Raw genomic sequence first — 23896 nt, 5'->3', positions numbered from 1 at the left:
ATCCACCTGTCACTCGCCAGGATTTGTCCTGCCTCTCCTCTCTTCCAGCTTTCTCCCCATCACTACAAACAGTATGAAGACGGGTTCCAACCCGAAACATCATGTACCCCTATTCTTCAGAGATGCTGCTTGATCTGGCCAAAAAGAAAAAGGAAGCACATGCAAGATTTAAGAGGATGGAATCAGACAGGGCCTCTGAGACATATAAAGGGCCACAATGTGGGCTCCTGTTCATTGGCGAGACAAAAGCGTAGACTCTGCCACTGTTTTGCTGGACACTTACGCTCGGTCTGCCAAGGCCTACAGGATTTCCCGGTTGCTGGCCATTTTAGCTCCTCTTCCTATTCCCATACCCACCTTTCTGTCCTGGGCTTCCCCCATAGCCAGAGTGAGGCTGTTCTTGAACCTGGAAGTCACGGTTCTCAGGCTCCTACACCTTCTTCCCAATGGTAGTAGCACGATGAGAGCATCGTCAGGATGATGCGAGTCTTTGATATTTGCTGCGTTTTTCCTGGCAGCACGTCCTGTAGATTCCTTTGATGGTAGGGAGATCAATACCTGTGGTAGACCGGGCAATGTTTACTACTATCTCCAGCCTTCCTCGTTATTTGGCATTCCAATTACTGAACCAGGCTGTGATGCAACCAGTCAGTTTGCTCTCTACCTTACAGCTGTTGAAGTTTACATAGAACATAGAATAGTACAGCACAAGAACGCCCCCTTCAGCCCACAATTTGTGTGCCAAACTTGATACCCAGTTAAACTGTTTTCATCTGCCTGTACATGATCCATATCCTTATATTCCCTGCACTCCCATGTTTCTATCTAAAAGCCTCATTGATGCCACTATTATATCTGCCTCCACCGCCACCCCTGGAAATGCGTTCCAGGCCCCCACCACTCTGTGTAAAAAAAAAACTTGTCCCAGATATCTCCATTAAACTTTCTCCATCTCAAGGGCCTGTCCCACTTGGCGATTATTTTCAGTGATTTCTGGAGAACATGGATAGTAACGTTCAGGCCCAGACCCTTCTTCAGCTCTTTGCTCTTATTAATGTTGAAAGCGAGATTGTTGGATGGCAACATTCATTCGGATTATCAATCCTTCCTGCACTCTGTCATCATTAACCTGTTATTCTTCCAACAACGACGGCATCATAGACGAATTTAAAGATGGCATTTGAACTGTGTCTAGTTACAATCATTGGTATAGCGGGAGTAGAGCAGGGGACTGAGCACACATAATAGGTACTCCTGTGTTGATGGTTATGGAGAAGGAAGTGTTGTTGCCTATTCATTCTGATTGTGGTCTGCCGATGAAGAAGTCGAGGATCAAATTGCATAGGGACACTTTGGAGGAGTTGATCATGTTGAACAGCGAGCTGAAGGTGATGAACAATTTTGCATTTTCTTGCATTGAGTTTTTATATTGTGAGTGCCAGGATCAAGATCAAACAGATTTTTAAAAATAAGCAGAATAAATGGTCAAGATATCTTGACCATTAACTTAGAAAAACTCCCCAGTGGACAATTAGCTCTTTCACTCTTACAACAGACACGAGTGCTGTTATTTTCTCAGTCCAAGATAGATTCTAAATTAAAAGCAATATGCTAGAAGAATTCAGCCAGCTGAGCAGCATCCGTGGGAAGAGAAACCAGTCAACATTTTGGGTTATGGATCTTTCCTCGATACGGGGGGGGTGGTAGAGTGGAGGGGTGTCATTTTTGAAAGCAGAGCTGAGGGGGAGGTTTGAGGTGCAAGACAAAAGAAGATATGGAAATTGGTTAAAACTGAGTAGAAGCAAGAGTAGGCATTTCATACAAACTGGGAGAGAAGGGGATAAGAGCATGATATGGGAAATAATGGGAGAGCAGTTTACCTTAAGTTGGAAAATTCAACATTCATTCCGGATGCCTGCAAAGTGCCTAGAAGGAAAATTTTGTTACTCTAGCTAAAGTTGAACCATAGTGGAGGACACAGACTGACAGACAGACTGGAATAAGAGCGGTATTAACAAATAAAGTTACATGAAACGGGAAGCTACAGACTGAGCACAGGTGCTCCACAAAGTGATTGCCCAATCACAAGATTGATTCTATTGCAGTTTCACCATGTGCACAAAATGTTCAGAAAGTCAGGCACAATCGATAGAGGAACATAATTATCCCTCAGATCTGATGAAACATTGACTGCCGCAGACTGCCGGCTGAATTGCTGAGTGTTGCAGCAGCCACGGTATTTTACTTCCAGTAGTAAATGGTTCACTTCCAACACAACGGGGCAAGATAGTGATCAGATGATGCAAACTTTGGCTGAAATATTTACAAATCTGTCCAGTTTCTATTAAACCCATGAGGCAGTGGTTTCATGTCAAGATCCCCAGATGGGAAAGTTAGGAGTGATCCCTTTGTGGCTTTCCCCACTGTAAGTGTCTGATTTTTTTCTCTTTCAATATACACAAGGGTTTGCTCTGTCAATACTTTACAGGATCTGCCTTATAAACATGCCAAACCTCATGAAAGAACATCTACCTCAGATGAGAAAACCAAACAGATTTATGTGCATGTTTTGCCTGCCTGTAATTTTGTAATTAACTGATTCTCTGCACAAGAGATGAAAGCAATGCTAGTGTGAACGGACACCTAGAAGGAAACATGTGACAAAGAGAGTTAGATATTCTTAAAATAGAACAGTTACTTCAGAAGGTCCAGGAATGTACAGGTGAGAAATAATTTTCATTGAGCATCAACTGCAGGTGCAAAATATGAAGCTGGGGTCAGACAGAGAGAATAATTTTTTTGTAATGAGTAATAGTAATTCCTGAATCAAAAACAACTTGTGTTTGTGTTTTGGAAAGGAGTTCAGGTTACAGCTCCCATTAGATAGTTTCATGAGGAATTTAATAGATGTTACTTTCACTCTCACATTTTCAACAACTTGTTTTTATACGTTGGTATTGCCCAGAAACTGGAATGCACCTTTTTTTTGGTAAACTAAACATAGTGTTTAGTGCTGCTGTCAGCAACCTAAGCCAATGCTTTGCCTTTAAGGGCTAATGCTTTCACTGATTGCTGCAGCAGGGTTGCAATGTTTTAACATCTCTTTCTGGGTGTAAAACACTTAATGCTGTTGTATACTTGTTTTTGTTTAATTCTATCCAATTTGATCAATTTTAATCCACTGAAAAACTGCAGAATTTATCAAAGTAAATGTGCAACAGTATTTAGAGTGTTTTTCACCAAGAGAGAAATTATAAAACATTGCAACCTGTTGCAATAATCAGACAAAGGCATTAGACTTTAAAGGTAACGCATGGTGTATATTGTTGGACCGCTGCCACAGAGGAGAAGAAAAATGCAGGAGAGAGGTCACACGGGAAGGAGTCAGCAGAACAATTTATAGATGTGTACCAGGCAGTGTTTGTATTGAGGTATATTCCAGGATGGAGGTCTTGTATATCAGGATGGAGGTCTTGTATACAAGGCTGACTAGGCCATAGGTGCATGGAGGAGATGAGGCCAGTTACCTCCTCCAGGCGAGAGAATCTCCGTTCATTGGAACAGTTTCACAAGAAATGTCACCTTCTCAAAATAGTCTTTTGGTTAACCTCAATGTTAAGATGAGCTGCTCTTTTATTCAGTATACTGTTCTCTCACACTAACAGACCAACAAAAACACTCTTGGTTATACAAATTATCCTCTTTCCACATGCTCATACACAATTCATCACTCCAAGTTCCAGCTTGAGAACCATTACCTCCAGGTTCAAGAACAGCTTCTTTCCATCAACCTTCAGATTCTTGAACCACACTGCCCAACCCTATCTCAGCACCAAATTACTGTGGACTTTGCAGTACCACGGTTGCGCAACGTACTTTGCCTTGCACTTTTACGGTCTGGTTTGTCTAGAAAAAAAAATCAGACCTTCCTACATTTGATCAACAGGTTGGTGCCTTTGATGTCTGGATTTTACATTGCAGCATTTCAAAAGAAACTCCTCATTTTTTTTACCTGTCAGTGCCTCAACACAAGCTCCGCTGCCAGATTTAACAATCTTTTGGAATTGTGCAAGTGTTCTAGAAACTGCTTGACAGATCTGTACAAGTCTGGCTGAAATTGCCACTTTTGAATCTTGAAGAAGACAGAGACAAGGACTGATCCATCACAGTGGTGAACAACTTGGCTGCCAGTGCGGAACTGAACGGGTTTACTGTGGTTCGCTGCACTTCACAAGTACATTCTTGTTTTGTGGTTAGGTTGTTATATACTTGCAGAATCAGAGTTTTTTAGCACATACATGTTTCTGGTTCTCTGAAACAGTGACCCATTTGGTTGCACTCAGTTTTTAAAATGTCAACAATGCTTTCATTTTCATCTTAAAGCCCATGTAGATACGGCTGCATCTCATTTCGGAAAACAATGCAAATTCTAAAATCATTCAGCAGAAAGAAACGGTCAGCAATCCTTCTGTTGCTCTTTTGACCAGCTTAAAATTAGACTCTCCAGTTACAAACTCACTGACCTATTTGTAATAAATTTTTTGAAATATCTTTTTAATAACATTAAAAAAATATTTACAGCAATGATGAACTCTTTAAATATGTGAATTATTATATATGTAAAATATATAAATTGTGTGCACACATTTTGATGGTATCGGATCCTGTCAAAAGGTGCAATGCATTTTGAGGATGGGCAGAAGCAATAGGGCCTCAAAAATCTTTCACAGGCCAACGTCCTCCCAAGGCCACACTGCAGCCTCACTTCAATCTGTCCTCTTCAACTGGCCCAAGCAAATCTGAATACACAAAAACTGCAGGTGTTGAACTAAATCTGAGTGTTATTGCACTCACAAATATATGGTACTCATTAAATGTATCACTAAAAGTTAAGGTTTGCCCATTTTAGTGCATCGGATTTTATTGGAATAATAATTATTGCTAAACAATCTCACCGCAACTGAAAATTAACATTTACAAGTATGAGATCTTATTCAAATTTTAATTAGCCTGGATTTTTAAATTTTGGTTTCATCTTTTCAATGTCTCCTCAATCTCTTAATATCATCTATATTTCAATTCCTGTTAATGACTTGGCATTGAATGAATATTCTGACTACTTCTAATGGGCACAAACAACACACCAAATGTATTGACTGCCTGACATGCAGAGTGTTTCCAGTATCTTCTGCTTTTATTTCAGACGGTCATGATATGGTGATTATATGGTGATCAAGTGTAGGAGACTGGAGGAGATCATCTGAAGACCTTCCAATGCTTTCCCATCTTACACCATCGCCTATTGTGTTTACTTAGTATTGAGCTACAATTAAATGCTTTTTGAACCACAACAACTTTGAGTCTGAGAAATATTTGATCTTTAAAGTAGAATGAACAGTGAATGACATTCATTCAAGTTGACCACAAAATATTTGTTAGTGTGCATCCTGGTTGGAAGGGCTTTGTAAAACAAAATGATTTCTCCATGGTAAAGTTGTCAGAAGCTAGGATAACACTGTTTATGAGAAAGAAGGGAAAATGGGAAGGAGGAGATTGGAAAATGACAGCAATGAACTGACAAGATGGATGAAAAGTTAATAAAATTTTGGGGGACTTTTCTGAGTAAGTTAATTTTTATACATGTGTTAAACAATTTTGGGAATGTAATTGCATCAGTAAAATGACTAAAAATGACAAATCAATAATCTTTCCTAGGACTTTCTTGGATACTCACATGAGCACTTTTGTTTAGAATTTAATAGCTGATTTCATCAATGTAACTTGTAAATCATGGTTGGTTTTCTCAATGGCTATTATTCTGGCTTTCATTTCTTGTCATTTATCTCTCAGGTGACAGATCATGCCACAACAGCACTGCTGCATTACCAGCTGCCTCAGATGCCAGATGTGGTGGTCAGATCTTTCATGGTAAGTGATACAACGTCAAAAAATTCATGCATGTAATGCAACCCACAGTGGGGCTTAGTACCTCTGAAAATTAAGCACTCTACATAAACATTGAAGGTATTGAGCTCTGAAATGTTTGCTGTTTGTCAGTCACCATTGTGGCATTTTGCTACATAATCTCAATAAATGGGTGTTGAAGAGAGATTAGCATCACCAGACTCTCCATTCCTCCCAGTCAAATGGATGACAGTTCGTAAAACGCTCTGACAGAGTGTACAGAAAATCTGCTGTCATCATCACATTACCTGTCCAGTGCCGAGAAATTAAATGTACCAAAAGAAGATGCGAAGTGCTGGAGTAACTAAGCGGGTCATGCAGCGTCTCTGGAGAATATGGATAGGTGACGTTTGGGTCAGATCCCTTTTTCAGACTGGTTATAGGGGGTGGGGGGAGAAATAGATGCAAGTCCAGATGGGACACAGGGGAGAAGGAGGGGGGGGGGGGGGGGGTAGGGGGAAGAATAGAGTGGGTGAAGGTTTGTAGTTACCTAAAATTGGAGAATTCAATGTTTATACCATTGGGTTGTAAGCTACCCAAGCGGAGTATGAGGTGTTGTTCCTCCAGTTTGTGTGTGACCTCACTCTGGCAATGGAGGAGGCCCAGGGTAGGAAGGTCAGTATGGGAATGGGAAGGGGAGTTTAAATGGTTAGCAGATGCAGTATGCCTTGGTGGACCTTCCGCAAGTGTTCGGCGAAACAGTCACCGAGTCCATACTTTGTTTCACCGATGTAAAGGAGGCCACATCGCAGGAGGTTGCTTGCAAACCTCTGGCTCACCTGGAAAGACTTCTGGGGTCCCTGGATGGAAGTGAGGGAAAAGATATTAGGACAGGTGTTACATCTCTTGCGGTTGCAGGACCAAGTATATGGGGAGTGGATTGTTTGGGTGGGAAGGGATGAGTGAATTAAGGAGTTGCAGACGGAGCAGTTTTTGCGGAAGACGAAAAGGGTATGTGAAGATATAGCAGTCTTTCCAGATGAGTCAACGTTTCAAGGGCACCTCCTCGAACCTCATCAACTAAAACAGGTGTTCCTCCTGTACATCAGCGAGACCAAGCGTAGATTCGGTGACGGTTTTGCCAATAGGTGCTCAGATGAGCCAATGCCAAAGGGAATCTCTGGGTTGCTAACCATTGTAACTGCTCTAACCATTCTCATGCTGACCTTTCTATCCTGGATCTCCTCCTTTAGTAGAGTGAGGCCACATGCAAACTGGAGGAACAACACCTCATATTCTGCTTGGGTAGCTTACAACCCAGCGGTATGAATACTGAATTCTCCAAATTTAGGTAACTTTAAACCCCTCCCCCGTCCTCCCCCCTCTTTCTTCCCCCCCCCCCTCCTGTTCCACTGAGCCCCACCTGGACTCGCACCTATTTCTCTCCTTCCACATACATTCTTTCCTCTAGCTTCATAATTCGCAACTCTATTCCTTTTGACTCACTGTGTCACTCATTCTGTTTTCATATCTGGCCTCCGTCCACTATTGGCCTATCAAAACCCTGTCTCATCTCTATCAACCTATTACCTCTCAGGTTTTGTTCTGCCCCCCTCTCTTCCAGCTTTCAAACACACACACACACACACACACACACACACACACACACACACACACACACACACACACACACACACACACACACACACACACACACACACACACACACACACACACACACACACACACACACACACACACACACACACACACACACACACACACACCCCCCCCCCCCCCCCCCCCCCCCCCCCACCCCTACATGATCATTCTATGGCAGCTGTAAATGCCAATGGAAGGCCAAATTTCTTATATTCAAACCTGATGCCTCGCTCTGTACTACTTCACTTTAAAGACTATCCATTCATCTTCATGGCAACTGTTTGATGTTTGACATCCAAGCGACTAGTTCATGCTAGTGTGATTTTAGCGTCTGATCTTAACCATTAGTTCTGCATGTTAAACTTGTGACAAAAATTTTTCTCTAATTGCTGATACTTTCTTGATTATCCAGCATACAGTATAAAAGGATTGGATGGTTTGGGTAAGGATACTTTATTGCAGATACCCAAATCAAAATAACTTGGGAGAAATGAAGTGCAAGAATCTTTCAAGACTGTAAAGTTTTAAATGGTCACCTTTAACGTTGGATCCTTTTGTTTTCTGAATTTATGTGGTTCGATCAGAAATTTATTTTCTATTTAAGGCAAATTGAAATCACCTCATTGCAAGTTAAAGAACGGCTAGACTAGTTTGTATTCTGGAAGTCTCTCGCCAGAATAGTTGCTTCTTGTTTGTATCGGGATGAGCATGTCAGCTGCTAACAAAGTACTACAGATTAGCTAAATGTCCTCTTGCTGAGTTACATGGTAGCATAGAGCTGCTTTACCAGGCTGCATACTCATTTGGTTACTATAGATATCCTAAATTCCTCAAGGAAAGCCGCGGGCTGGTGTTGGTTTAGAGATACAGCGTGGAAACAGGCCCTTCGGCCCACTGGGTTCACGCCGACAAGCGATGACCCATACACTAGTTCTAACCTACACACTAGAGACAATTTACAGCAGCCAATGAACCTATAAATCTGCACGTCTTGGAATGTGGGAGGAAGACCCAGTGCCCAGAAAAACCCCATGCGATCACAGGGAGAATGCACCAACTTCGTACAGACGGTACCCATAGGCAGGTTAGAATTCAGGTCTCTGGTGCTATAAGGCAGCAATTCTACTACTGCGCCGCCCCTACAAATTTAAGATGTGTTTCTCTCTTTAGGCCATTCAGTAATAATTATCCTAATTCTCCTATTCTGTTTGGAATTTGCTGGATGAATACATCCACAAAAATCAATTTTAATGTGGGGATGGGGTTAAAATATATTTCCTGATATATCAAAGCTAAAACCTTCCTCAGATAATTTAATGGTCAGCTTTAAAAATATATACAACGTACAAGATGTGTTCTTCCATCAGCACCTGGTGGAGAGGTTGGTGATGGTACAAAACAGGCAGATATATTATGTTCATGTTCTCATCTTCAAAGAGACCATGTTGCTGTACTAGTGACATGGCTAATGCAGGCATTCAATCTGAGATATTTTAAAGGAAAACACGATTTATTTCATGCTATTTTCATTTCAGTGGCTCCACATTTAATAACAATCTCATCTGCAAGATTAAATCATAGCAGTTTCAGGTCTTTGGCGAAGTCCCTCTTTTACCAACAGGGTCCTTAAGGGCTTTAGTGAAACTCATCTTTTCACTAGCATTTTGCTTCAGATGGATATATGTTATTAATGAGTTTTTCAGCTGTCGCACAGATAAAACAATTAATTAAAAACAGCTTTATAAGTAATAAACACCCCCAAATTTGAAAACAAATGGGATTTATATTTTTCAGCTGTGCTGGCTCTGTTATATTGGGTATTTATGGACATGTATCTATCTATCTATCTATCTATCTATCTATCTATCTATCTATCTATCTATCTCTCTATCTCTCTATCTCTCTCTCTCTCTATCTCTCTATCTCTCTCTCTCTCTCTCTCTCTCTCTCTCTCTCTCTCTCTCTCTCTCTCTCTCTCTCTCTCTCTCTCTCTCTCTCTCTCTCTCTCTCTCTCTCTCTCTCTCTCTCTCTCTCTCTCTCTCTCCCTCTCTCTCTCTCTCTCTCTCTCTCTCTCCCTCTCTCCCTATCTCTCTATCTCTCTATCTCTCTATCTCTCTATCTCTCTATCTCTCTATCTCTCTATCTCTCTATCTCTCTATCTATCCATCTAATATATAAAACTGTGTGCCTGTCGCCTGCCGTCCGTCCGGCTGCCTTTCTTCCTTTTGATTCGTTTCCATCGTGTGATGTCACAATGCCCAATGCTCGCAGATGTCCAATCACAATGCCCAATGCTCGCAGATGTCCAATCGGAATGGATCCATTTACATGGACGGCTGCTGGCTGCATTTCTTCCTTTGATTCCCTGCAACTCCGAAACCAGATGCAGAATCGCCGACATCTTTTCCATTTCGGTAGAGATTTCACTTTTCTTTCTAAGTATCCGCTCCTCATTACATTTCGTCGTGTTTAACTACACGTTTTTAATCAAATCCTTCCCCCCCCCCAATATTTCAAAAATAAACTGGCTTCTCACCCATAGAAGCAGCACCAGCCCCAGCCCCTGGTGAACGTTCCATCGTGTGATGTCACAATGCCCGATGCTCACAGATGTCCAATCGGAATGGATTCATTTGAATATGCCTTTGCAGGAGCCCCAGCCCCTGGTGAACGTTCCATTGTGTGATGTCACAATGCCCAATGTTCACATATGTCCAATCGGAACTTAAGAGGGAGTTAGATGTGGCCCTTGTGGCTAAAGGGATCAGGGGGTATGGAGAGAAGGGAGGTAAAGGATACTGAGTTGGATAATCAGCCATGATCATATTGAATGGTGGTGCAGGCTCGAAGGGCCGAATGGCCTACTCATGCACTTAATTTCTATGTTTCCCTCTCCTCACCCCTCTCCCTCTCCCACCCATCCCTCTCTCCCCCACCCCTTCCTCTTACCCCTCTGTTCCTCTTCCACCACTCCCCCGTCCCTCTTCCACCACTCCCGCTACCCCTCTACCCCTCCCTCCCTCCCTCCCCACTCTTCCACTTCTCCTCCCCTTCTCTCCTTCCCCCTTCCTCTCCTCTACCCCCTCGGCCCTCTCCACGCCCGCTCTCCCCACCCCTTCCCTCTCTCCACCCCGCCCCCGTCCCTAGTCCCTGCTGTCCGTCTTCCATCACTCCCCTACCCCTCTCCTCCGCCCGCCCCACGTTCTCTCCCCCACCCCCCCTCCGCTCTCCCTCCCACTCTTTCCCATCGCTCCCCCACCCCGCTCCCCTCCCTCCTCGTCCCTCGCCTCCCATCCCCCCCTCCCCAACATCTCTCTCCCCATCCCCCTCTCTCACCCCCTACCCCGCTCATCCTTGTCTCTCCCAATCTGTCCCGTTTCCTCCGTCTCCTCTCCCCTCCCTCCCCTCCTGCTCACCCCCCCTCCCCCCCCCTGGGTGTTTGGGGGGTGGTTTATGTGAGTGTGATGCCGCAGCCCCCCCCCCAATATTTCAAAAAATACTGGCTTCTCACCCATAGAATCAGCCCCAGCCCCAGCCCCAGCCCCTGGTGAACGATCCATTGTGTGATGTCACAATGCCCAATGCTCAAAGACATTGTTGCCATAGAGGGAGTACAGAGAAGGTTCACCAGACTGATTCCTGGGATGTCAGGACTTTCATATGAAGAAAGACTGGATAGACTCGGCTTGTACTCGCTAGATTTTAGAAGATTGAGGGGTTATCTTATAGAAACTTACAAAATTCTTAAGGGGTTGGACAGGCTAGATGCAGGAAGATTGTTCCAGATGTTGGGGAAGTCCAGAACAAGGGGTCACAGTTTAAGGATAAGGGGTAAATCTTTTAGGACCGAGATGAGAAAAACATTTTTCACACAGAGAGTGGTGAATCTCTGGAATTCACTGGCACAGAAGGTAGTTGAGGCCAGTTCATTGGCTATATTTAAGAGGGAGTTAGATCTGGCCCTTGTGGCTAAAGGGATCAGGGGGTATGGAGAGAAGGCAGGTACAGGATACTGAGTTGGATGATCAGCCATGATCATATTGAATGGTGGTGCAGGCTCGTAGGGCCGAATGGCCTACTCCTGCACTTAATTTCTATGTTTCCCTCTCCTGACCCCTCTCCCTCTCGCACCCATCCCTCTCTCCCCCACCCCCCTTCCCACTTTACCCCACCCCTTTCCCTCTCTCCCCCGCCCCCTTCCCCCATACCGCTCTGTCCCTCTTCCACCACTCCCCCTACCCCTCCCTCCCCACTCTACCACTTCTCTCCCCTTACCCCACCCCTCTTCCTCCCCCACCCCTCTCTCTTCCCCTCTCTCCCCCACCCCTTCCCCTACCCCTCTGTTCCTCTTCCACCACTCCCCCGTCCCTCTTCCACCACTCCCGCTACCCCTCTTCCCCTCCCTCCCTCCCCACTCCTCTCCCCCTCTCCCTCTCCTCATCCCTCCCACACCCCCTTCCCTGTCTTCCCCACCCCCTTCCCTCTCTACCCCACCCCCTTCCCTCTCTCCCCCCACCCCCTTCCCCCTACCCCTCTGTCCCTCTTCCATCACTCCCCCTACCCCTCTCCTCCTCCCTCCCCACTCTTCCTCTTCTCTCCCCCCTTCCCCCTCCACTCTCCCCACTCCTTCCCCTCTCTCCCCCCAACCCTCTCCCCCTCCCTCCTTCCTCCCCTCCCTCCCCATCCCCCCCTCCCCCACGTCTCTCTCCCCATCCCCCTCTCTCACCTCCTACCCCGCTCTCCTTTCCCTCCCAAATCTGTCCCGTTTCCTCCTCCTCCTCCTCTCCCCTCCCTCCCCTCTTCTCACCTCCCCCCCCCCCACCTGTGTGTTTGGGGGGTGGTTAATGTGAGTGTGATGCCACAGCCCCCCCCCCCCGCAAACGCCGTTGGGGAAACAGACCCAACGGGTCTGCACTTGGTCTAGTTAATATATAAAACTGTGTGCCTGTCGCCTGCCGTCCGTCCGGCTGCCTGTCTGCCTTTTGATTCGTTCCATCGTGTGATGTCACAATGCCCAATACTCGCAGATGTCCAATCGGAATGGATCCATTTACATGGACGGCTGCTGGCCGCCTTTCTTCCTTTGATTCACTGCAACTCCGAAACCAGACGCAGAATCGCCGACATCTTTTCCATTTCGGTAGAGATTTCACTTTTCTTTCTAAATATCCGCTCCTCATTACATTTCGTCGTGTTTAAGTACACGCTTTTAATCAAATCGTCCCCCCCCCCCCAATATTTCAAAAATAAACTGGCTTCTCACCCATAGAAGCAGCACCAGCCCCAGCCCATGGTGAACGTTCCATCGTGTGATGTCACAATGCCCGATGTTCACATATGTCCAATCGGAACTTAAGAGGGAGTTAGATGTGGCCCTTGTGGCTAAAGGGATCAGGGGGTATGGAGAGAAGGCAGGTACAGGATACTGAGTTGGATGATCAGCCATGATCATATTGAATGGTGGTGCAGGCTCAAAGGGCCGAATGGCCTACTCCTGCACTTAATTTCTATGTTTCTATGTTTCCCTCTCCTCACCCCTCTCCCTCTGCCACCCATCCCTCTCTCCCCCACCCCCCTTCCCTCTCTACCCCACCCCCTTCCCTCTCTCCCCCGCCCCCTTTGCCCTACCCCTCTGTCCCTCTTCCACCACTCCCCCTACCCCTCCCTCCCCACTCTTCCACTTCTCTCCCCTTACTCCACCCCTCTCCCTCCCCCACCTCTCTCTCTTCCCCTCCCTTTCCCTCTCTCCCCCACCCCTTCCTCCTACCCCTCTTTTCCTCTTCCACCACTCCCCTGTCCCTCTTCCACCACTCCCACTACCGCTCTACCCCTCCCTCCCTCCCCACTCTTCCACTTCTCTACCCCTTCTCTCCTCCCCCTCCCTCTCCTTACCCCTCTCCCTCTCCCATCCCTCTGTCCCCCACCCCCCTTCCCTCTCTACCCCACCCCCTTCCCTCTCTCCCCCCGCCCCCTATCCCTCTGTCCGTCTTCCATCACTCCCCCTACCCCTCTCCTCCTCCCTCCCCACTCTTCCACTTCTCTCCCCCCACCCCCTCCACTCTCCCTCCCCACTCTTTCCCCTCTCTCCCCCCACCCCTCTCCCACTCCCTCCCTCTTCCCCTCTCTCCCCATCCCCCCCTCCCCACCCCCCCTCCCCCCATCTCTCTCCCCATCCCCCTCTCTCACCCCCTACCCCGCTCTCCATTCTCTCCCAAATCTGTCCCGTTTCCTCCTCCTCCTCTCCCCTCCCTCCCCTCTTCTCACCCCCCCTCCCCCCACCTGTGTGTTTGGGGGGTGGTTAATGTGAGTGTTATGCCGCAGCCCCCCCCCCCCCCCCACCACCAATATTTCAAAAAATACTGGCTTCTCACCCATAGAAGCAGCCCCAGCCCCTGCCCCTGGTGAACGATCCATTGTGTGATGTCACAATGCCCAATGTTCACATATGTCCAATCGGAATGGATCCATTTACATATGCCTTTGCAGGAGCCCCAGCACCTGATGAACGTTCCATTGTGTGATGTCACAATGCCCAATGCTCAAAGACATTGTTGCCATAGAGGGAGTACAGAGAAGGTTCACCAGACTGATTTCTGGGATGTCAGGACTTTCATATGAATAAAGACTGGATAGACTCGGCTTGTACTCGCTAGATTTTAGAAGATTGAGGGGGTATCTTATAGAAACTTACAAAATTCTTAAGGGTTTGGACAGACTAGATGCAGGAAGATTGTTCCAGATGTTGGGGAAGTCCAGAACAAGGGGTCACAGTTTAAGGATAAGGGGTAAATCTTTTAGGACAGAGATGAGAAAAACATTTTTCACACAGAGAGTGGTGAATCTCTGGAATTCACTGGCACAGAAGGTAGTTGAGGCCAGTTCATTGGCTATATTTAAGAGGGAGTTAGATCTGGCCCTTGTGGCTAAAGGGATCAGGGGGTATGGTGAGAAGGCAGGTACAGGATACTGAGTTGGATGATCAGCCATGATCATATTGAATGGTGGTGCAGGCTCGTAGGACCGAATGGCCTACTCCTGCACTTAATTTCTATGTTTCCCTCTCCTGACCCCTCTCCCACCCATCCCTCTCTCCCCCACCCCCCTTCCCTCTCTACCCCACCCCCTTCCCTCTCTCCCCCCGCCCCCTTCCCCATACCGCTCTGTCCCTCTTCCACCACTCCCCCTACCCCTCCCTCCCCACTCTACCACTTCTCTCCCCTTACCCCACCCCTCTCCCTCCCCCACCCCTCTCTCTTCCCTTCCCTTCCCCTCTCTCCCCCACCCCTTCCCCTACCCCTCTGTTCCTCTTCCACCACTCCCCCGTCCCTTTTCCACCACTCTCGCTACCCCTCTACCCCTCCCTCCCTCCCTCCCCACTCCTCTCCCCCTCTTCCTCTCCTCATCCCTCCCCCACCCCCCTTCCCTCTCTCCCCCACTCCCCTTCCCCCTCTACCCCACCCCTTTCCCTCTCTCCCCCCGCCTCCTTCCCCCTACCCCTCTGTCCCTCTTCCATCACTCCCACTACCCCTCTCCTCCTCTCTCCCCCCCTTCCCCCTCCTCTCTCCCCACTCCTTCCCCTCTCTCCCCCCACCCCTCTCCCCCTCCCTCCATCCTCCCCTCCCTCCCCATCCCCCCCTCCCCCACTCTCTCTCCCCATCCCCCTCTCTCACCTCCTACCCCGCTCTCCTTTCCCTCCCAAATCTGTCCCGTTTCCTCCTCCTCCTCTCCCCTCCCTCCCCTCTTCTCACCTCCCCTCCCCCCACCTGTGTGTTTGGGGGGTGGTTAATGTGAGTGTGATGCCGCAGCCCCCCCCCCGCGCAAACGCCGTTAGGGAAACAGACCCAACGGGTCTGCACTTGGTCTAGTTATTATATAAAAGTCTGTGGCTGCCTTTCTTCCTTTTGATTTGTTCCATCGTGTGATGTCACAATGCCCAATGTTCACATATGTCCAATCGGAATGGATCCATTTATATATGCCTTTGCAGGAGCCCCAGCCCATGGTGAACGTTCCATTGTGTGATGTCACAATGCCCGATGCTCAAAGACATTCTTGCCATAGAGGGAGTACAGAGAAGGTTCACCAGACTGATTCCTGAGATGTCAGGACTTTCATATGAAGAAAGACTGGATAGACTCGGCTTGTACTCGCTAGATTTTAGAAGATTGAGGGGGGATCTTATAGAAACCGATGTTGGGGAAGTCCAGAACAAGGGGTCACAGTTTAAGGATAAGGGGGAAATCTTTTAGGACCGAGATGAGAAAAACATTTTTCACACAGAGAGTGGTGAATCTCTGGAATTCACAGCCACAGAAGGTAGTTGAGGCCTGTTCATTGGCTATATTTAAGAGGGAGTTAGATGTGGCCCTTGTGGCTAAAGGGATCAGGGGGTGTGGAGAGAAGGCAGGTACAGGATACTGAGTTGGATGATCAGCCATGATCATATTGAAGGGTCGAATGGCCTACTCCTGCACCTAATTTCTATGTTTCTAAGTTTCCCTCTTACCACCCCTCTCCCTCGCCCACCCATCCCTCTCTCCCCCACCCCCTTCACTCTCTACCCTATCCCCTTCCCTCTCTCCCCCCGCCCCCTTCCCCCTACCCCTCTGTCCCTCTTCCACCACTCCACCTACCCCTCCCTCCCCACTCTTCCACTTCTCTCCCTCACCCCACCCCTTTCCCTCCCCCACCCCTCTCTCTCCATCTCCCTTCCCTCTCCCTCCCCTCTCTCCCCCCACCCCTTCCCCTACTCCTCTGACCCTCCCCACTCTTCCACCTCTCCCCCTTCCCCTCCCACTATCCCTCCCCACTCTTTCCCCCCTCTCCCCCCACCTCTCTCCCCACCTCTCTCCCCCTCCCTCCACACTCTTCCCCCACCCTCCACACTCTTACCCCTCCCTCCTCCTCTCCGTCCCCATCCCTCCCCCCCACATCTCTCTCCCCTCCCCATCCCTCTCTCCTCCCTCTCTTCCACTTCACTTCTCTCCCCCCTTCCCCCTACACTCTCCCTCCCCACTCTTTCCCTCTCTCCACCCACCCCTCTCCCCTTCCCTCACTCCTCCCCTCCCTCCCCATCACCCCCCCCCCCCTCACCCACATCTCTCTCCCCATCCCCCTCTCTCACCCCCCTCCCCCGCTCTCCTTTCCCTCCCAAATCTGCCCCGTTTCCTCCTCCTCCTCTCCCCGCCCTCCCCTCTTCTCACCCCCCCTCCCCCCACCTGTGTGTTTGGGGGGTGGTTAATGTGAGTGTGATGCCTCAGCCCCCCCCCCCCCCCTGCAAACGCCGTTGGGGAAACAGATTAGTCTCTGCAAGTGGTGTGCCTCAATCAGAGCTCTGAATGACACTGAACAAATGTCACCACAGCTGTGAGTACCCATAATGTGGTTTGAAAATGAATATATGGTTAGTTGGAAGTAAAAAGGCACTGCCTGCAAATGGTTGTTTGGGTTTGGGTTGAAGTAACAAGGCACTCTCTCTCTCTCTCTCTCCCCCCCCCCCCCTCTTCTCTCTCCCCCCCCCCCCTCTCTCCCCCCACCTCTCTCCCTATCCCTCTCTCTTTCTCTCTCTCTCCCCCCTGTCTCTCCCTTTCTCTATCACTCTCCCCTCCTCTCTCTCCCCCCCCCTCTCTCCCCCCCCTCCTCTCCCCCCCCCTCTCCTCTCCCCCCCTCTCCTCTTCTCCCCCCTCTCCTCTCCCCCTCTCCTCTCCCCCCCTCTCCTCCCCCCCCTCCCTCCTCTCTCCTCCCTCCTCCCCCCCCCCCCCCTCTCTCTCTCCCCTCCTCCCCTCCATCCCATCCTCCCTCCCTCCCTCCCCTAAACCCCCTCCCCTCCACACCCCCTACCCTCTTCCCTCCACCCTCCCTCCTCATCCCTACTCCCCACCTCTCCCCCCTCTCAGCACCCCCTCTCTCTCCCCTTCACTCTCACCCTCTCTCTCTCTCTCCTCCCCTCCTCCCCCACCTTTCCCCCCTATCCCACTTGCCCCTCTCTCTGTGTGTCTCTCTCTGTCTGCCTCTTCCCCTTCTCTCTCTGCCCTCACTCTCTACCCCCGCCCCCCCCCCCTTCCCTCTCTCTAGATGTGACTGCAAGTTGGGGACTATGCGTCAGTAGATAGGGTGGTTATGGGGTAAAAGGAGCAAATTAATAATATTAATATAATATCAAGGGGGGTAATTAGCGTGAGTGGGGGGGGGGGGATAGTTAGTGTGTGTGACGCTGCATGCCGCCTCCCCCCCCCACAACCGCACGTTGGGGAAACACTTGGTCTAGTATATTACTAAAACTCTCATCTTGTCTGTCTGGATGGTCCTGAAATTACACCAAAATGGTACACGGCAGCGCTACAATTTTTGGCCCACCTTTACTCACCATTGTCCTGGGGTGTGGTGCATCAAGTTTCATTCAGATTGATGGAATAATTTACAAGTTATTCACATTTTAAACTTTACAAAATCCAGTTTGAGAAAAATCACTTGAACTTGCACTGACAGTTAGCAGGGTATGATGTCACAATGGGATCACATTTACATAAACTGTCCGTCAGCAGTGTTCCACCCCACAATTACATCACAATGGAACCTCATTTACATAAAAAAAAAACAGCAGCTTCCACCTCGCAATGACATCAAGGGTGGTAGGGAGGGGAGAGGGGTTATGGAGGGAGGGAGGCAGGGAATGTCAGGGTGTGTTGTATCAGGTTTCATTCAGATTTATGGTATATTTGACGTTATTCACATTTTAAACTTTACAAAATCCAGTTTGAGAAACGGGTCCCACTTGGTCTAGTTAAATATAAAATGGATGTAATATTTTATAATTTTCACCAATATTTGTATCAATACAACCCAGTACTCTGATTTTGAAAATCAGTGCATATTAATACATTTGAAAATTTTAAGACAAAGCCCGCTTTGTTTATTATCCTAAATAGATAGATATAGTGTGCAGGAAGGAACTGCAGACACTGGTTTAAACTGAAGGTAGACACAAAATGCTGGAGAGAAGGAATAGGTGACATTTCGGATCGAGATCCTTCTTCAGACTAATATAGTGATTTAGTCTTGTGTTTGACTCGCTTGCCACTATTTGGGAAATACTATGTTTCATCATGGAACAGATTGCTGCCTTCCAGCCAATTACAGATCTCATCTCATCACATTAGTAGAGTTCCCATCCACAGTATCCAACCTCACGATGCCTCAATCCCACACTGCCCGCTTCTGCACCATACCTAAGCTCCATGACAGGCCCGTTGTTTCTAGCTGCTCATGCCCACCGGAACTCATTTCTTTGTACCTGGACTCCATCTCGTCTCCCATTATCCGGTCCTTTTCCACATACTACTGCACCTCTCATGCTCTCCACCTTTTCAATAACTTCCAATTCGCCCGTTCCAACTGGCTCATCTTTAGCATGGATGTCTAGTCTCTGTACACCTCCATCCCCCTTCAGAAAGGTCTTTGAGCCTTCCATATCTTTCTTGAAGAAACACCTCTAAACTAATCTCTAAACTATCTCTAAACTAAACTAAACCCAACCAATTCTCCTGTATGAACATTCTCATCTCCTTGGCAGAACTTGCCCTTGCCCTGAATACCATCTTTTTTGATTCCTCCCACTTTCTGCAGATCAAAAGATAGCCACGACACTCACATGTGCTTTAGCTAGTCCTGTTTCTTTGTTAGTTGCAAGGAACAGTTCTTGTTCGCAGTCTGTTTTGTGCACTCACCCAATCCCAACCCCAACAATCGCTGTTGTTTTCTGCACTCAACATCACCTACTTCTTGATATCAATATATCCTTAGTATTAGTATACCTATACTGATCTCACAATCTCCATTCCTTATCCTTGATGAATAATGATACAAAGTACTCTTTACTTTAGCTCCAGGCGAAAGTTCACATATTTATTCTAGAGTGATCCTACCTTTTCCCCAGCTCCCCTCTTGTTTTTAGTCCTACTCACCAAGGATATTTCATGTTTTCTTTTGGCCTCCAGATACCCTATTTGAGTTATTTCATGCTATCTTTATTTTCCTTATGTGATTTCAGTTCCTCAAGCTTACATACAGTGCCCTCCATAATGTTTGGGGCAAAGACCCATCCTTTATTAATTATGGAGTGCATTGTATGGTTAATTTTTCATTTTTATAGCATCTTGCACATTTACAACATCTCTCATCATCCAGGGTTCCTGAACCTTGCCATCCTTGTCTTTTTTCCACACTGGAATATGCCAGACCTGAATTTTGATCAACTGATCTTTCACCTTACCTATCCCCTCCACCCTCCTCCTCCCATCTGATCCTATCTGCCCACCATCCCCTCCTATCTGCTTCCACCTATCACCTACCAACCTCTGTCCCACATCTCTACTCTTATCTGCTGGCATTCCTTTCTCCTCCCGTACAGTCCCTATGCAGAATCTCAACCCAAAACAGCGACATACACATTTTACCTCCACAGCTGCCATTTGACCCACTGAGTTATTATAGTGTTCTGCTTTTTGTTCCAGATTCCATCACGTTTCACACAATCCTTCTGTACTGAGGCCATAAACTCCTTTAGAACTTGGTTCTCTTTTTTTTAAACTTGCTTTACTGGGGAATGTTATGCATTTTAACATTTTGATTAAGTAGCTTTCCTGTGGAGTTGATTAAACACTGTGTAATGAGCAAGATGATTAATGGACCCTGTTTGTACCAGCAAACTTGAGCAAAATAAAAATCACCATTTTGATTACATATCAATCTCCACCAATTTTTGCGTGGTACCAGAATAAAACAGATCCTTTAAAACACAGCATTTTAGTTGTGTTCACATAAATATTGAAGCACGGGCTTAATCCTTCCTCTGACCTTTCACGCTGGTAAAGTAGAACTCATCATGAGTGCTGTGAGCTGGGAATTTACAAAAAGACAGGTGTTGCAAATGGCATCTTCCAGTCGATCCTGTGTGGCTGCTGTATTTTAATTTGTGATATTTCAATATTGGAGATCTATAACAGAGCTTGAGTGGAAGCTGTTATTCTTGTCTTAAAGCTGAGGAGCTGGAAGTTCTCATTTTGAGTGAAGCGTAACAATCAATGTTACAATTGGAAAATTAAAATGGAATTATATATTAAAACTACTGATCATGTGTTACTCTGATTTTTTTTTTCCAGACCTGGTTGCGAAGTTACATTAAGCTATTCCAGGCTACGTGTCAGCGGTGTGGAAAATTTCTTCAGGATGGATTGCCTCCCACGTGGAGAGACTTTCGCACGCTAGAGGCCTTTCACGATACTTGCAGGCAGTAACGTTCAACTCCTAGTCTAGTTATTAAGGATCATATCGGGAAATTGTGGCATTTACAGCACAGGAAATGAAGGACAGTCAGTCAACAAGCCTAGTTTAAATGAATTCCTGAGGGTAGAATGATTCCTCCAACATCTTTCTATTCAGGCAAAAGTATTTTATTATAAAATACATCAAAATTATAGAAACAGTGGGACATTCAGATAAGGTATGTAAATGATTAGATTTAACATTTTTATGGGTACATTTTAAATCATGGTTTTCATGTGTGCATTAAGACTTTTTGAATGCATTTTGTTTTTTTCTGTTCCCACATTCACATCACGTTCCTTTATTTGAGAGAAGGGTCAAGCTGTCTTACCAGTATTCTTGGCTGTCTCGGTGTAAGCACTGATCAAATAAGAAATTCATAAAGCTCCCATTTAAATGTCCAATCATTAATGTTTACAGCAACATGTTGCCTAGGGTTGTGTCCTCTTGTTCTTTTTTACTTTGCTTTTTGTCACAAACGCTTGGGTCAGATCTTGTTCTCACATCTCACCATGAAATTGAAATTCACTTCACTTCTCTGTAGTATTTTTATTTCATCAGCTAAACTAATTATAATATATACCATTCTGGAGATTGCAGCCTTGTCTGTTGCAAAACTCAAGTTAACATCTCATCCTCAACTTCAATTTCAACACTCCTATTAAAGAAATTTGAGGGAGGGGAGAACAAAACTGAGAAATAGATGAAATCTGATCAGATGTTCCTGTGGAACAACAACCTTTCTTCATTTGCATTTCATAATTAGGTTGTTAAATCTTAACATTTATTGGTTCAAACAAAAAGGTGAAGCAGCTCTTATTAGGAAACAATAACACCATTTCCCTCTCCACCAATCTTTCTTTGTGATAGGGAATGTGTGTTTTTAAAGGTAGAGGTGATTAAATAATCCAATGGACAGTTGATAGATGATGAATAAAGAATAACTGTTTGTTTATTCAAATGCTATTTTTGTAATTAAAATTCCTTACATTTTGGTTCTGAGATGAAATGTTTGATTTTATTGACATTTTGAACATCAATACCAGTGGGTGCAAATAAATCACAAAAAGCCTTTCCCTATAGTGTTTTTAAGAAATTTTGAATTGAAGATAAATATTTCAAAATCTCAATTTTACATAATGAAAACAAGTTAGGTTGATGCAACATTGGTGTCATCTATATGGAGAGCCACCAACATTTGTTTCTAATTACAAAAGTGCTGTAGATGCGTGGCATATGGAACGATTGAAAGTGCTAGTGATGTTCAAACAGGTCAGGCAGCATCAGCAGAAATAGACAGAACTGGTAACCCTTCATTCAAAGAGTTTGTATTTTACAGATACCAACCAAAATCTGCAGCTGCTCACCCAAGTATAGATTCCACTATCACAACAGTGACCCTTCACTGAGCGTTCCTGTTAAGCATTTTCTGCTGCAGTGAAGGGTCACTGTTGTGATAGTGTATTGTTGTTTGAGGATTGATGTTACTTCCAATATTAAAGAGATCAGTATCTAATCAAACTTATATCTGGAGTAAATAACTCTCTTCATCTCTCTGATATCTCTTTTCTGTGTCAATCAAAGTCAGTGCAGATTTGTAGCTGTATTATGTACTGAGTTTAACATTTGTGCATAAAGAGTTGTACATGTCATATTACTCATTGAAATCCAGTGGTATTAGAAGCACTTAAGTGAATATAATGATGATGACTTGTTTCCCTAATCGGGACAGCTGCTGTTAATCTGGTTCAGTCATGGTCTGTCATTTGAACTCTCAATTAATTGAATGTGAAACATTTGACCATGATTGCAGTGTCAGTCGCGGGTGCCTAGAGAAGCAGCTTGGCTGTCTCCAGTACTTGTGTACCACAATCAAGTCCCCATGTCCTCCCACAGGGAGAATGTACAATTATTGTAATAACATCATTACATCAACGAAGACATCTGCTCAGTAAAATTGTAGAGGATAGAAAATGATCCAAATCTCTTGCAAGTTTCAAATTCATAATCTTCTGGTGATTAATTTTGGCAATAATTCAGTTCAATTCCTGCCCATAGTTCAATAATCTTTATATGAAATGAGTCAGAAAAAGGTTAAAATCCATGGGATTTAATTATCAAACTGACCAGAGATAAAAATTGCAATATGGAATAATGCCTCAAGAAGCATTAGAATCAGTCCATTCAGCTCAGAGGTTCTCTGGAAGGAGTGAATGCAATTAAGACGATAGCCCGACAATTTAGTTTTATTGTTATCTCCCTGACAGGTTTTTTTTTGCTAACATTTATTGGAAAAATGGTTCAGTGCTAATAAATCTGTTATAAGCAAGTAACTGCAAAATCAACAGCGCCAAGGTTGTTAATCAGGAATTTTCAATCTAGTTACCTGGTTCTGTAGACCTGTGCAGACATTTCAGGGTTTTCTGCTAGTATTGTCTCAGCACCAACCCTCTCCTGTGCAGCTCTGATTCATTGGGGCGTGACCAATGTCTAACTCCAGTGGAAGCTGAATTTGTAGGTCCCAGATTTTGCAGTCAAAGTGCTTGTGAGACTGAAGGTACACTAGCAAACGCACAGCACTGCAATGTTAGGCAGATGCCACTTTAAAAGCGGTAAGTTGTAGCACTCTGGTCTACAAGCATCTTGCTGTTTGCCATATCATTATTATGCTTTGACCAGCGTGATGTTGCTATGTTTACACGGTCGAAACAAGATGAACCTGCCACAAAAAGCTGTCATTGCAAGTCAAGTAATCCTTTAATAATCTGATAGTTTTTAATTAACTACTAATCAAATGTTTAATTGTTGAAGGTTTCAAGATACTAAATTTAAAATTAAATTCTTAACTTTTGTCACAACCTTTCATTCAATCAAATTTTCAAGATTCCTTTTTCTCTGCTCCTGCTTTGAGAATAAATTCACCCAGAATAATAATTTTCAGTGCTGAGCCTTTGATATTTTAGTGAGGAGATGCAATATAATGGTTCAGAATGATGGGGCCAGCTGT

General features: G+C 45.8%; 1 protein-coding gene across 1 annotated transcript in view; it reads left to right on the top strand.

Annotated features, from left to right (window-relative positions):
- Positions 1-21958, top strand: part of med27 (mediator complex subunit 27) — a 211603-nt gene extending 189645 nt beyond the window's left edge. The window contains exons 7-8 of the mRNA XM_033049112.1: positions 5851-5928; positions 20727-21958. Coding sequence (XP_032905003.1) covers positions 5851-5928; positions 20727-20861 — 213 coding nt within the window. The 3' untranslated portion in view covers positions 20862-21958. The remainder of the gene's footprint in view (positions 1-5850; positions 5929-20726) is intronic.
- The last annotated feature ends 1938 nt before the right edge of the window (positions 21959-23896 follow it).

This window comes from Amblyraja radiata, chromosome 32, assembly GCF_010909765.2.
Source record: "Amblyraja radiata isolate CabotCenter1 chromosome 32, sAmbRad1.1.pri, whole genome shotgun sequence".
In the NCBI taxonomy this organism is placed as follows: Eukaryota; Metazoa; Chordata; class Chondrichthyes; order Rajiformes; family Rajidae; genus Amblyraja; species Amblyraja radiata.
The sequence above is the reverse complement of the archived record's forward strand: the minus strand, read 5'-3'. Positions and strand labels throughout refer to the sequence as shown.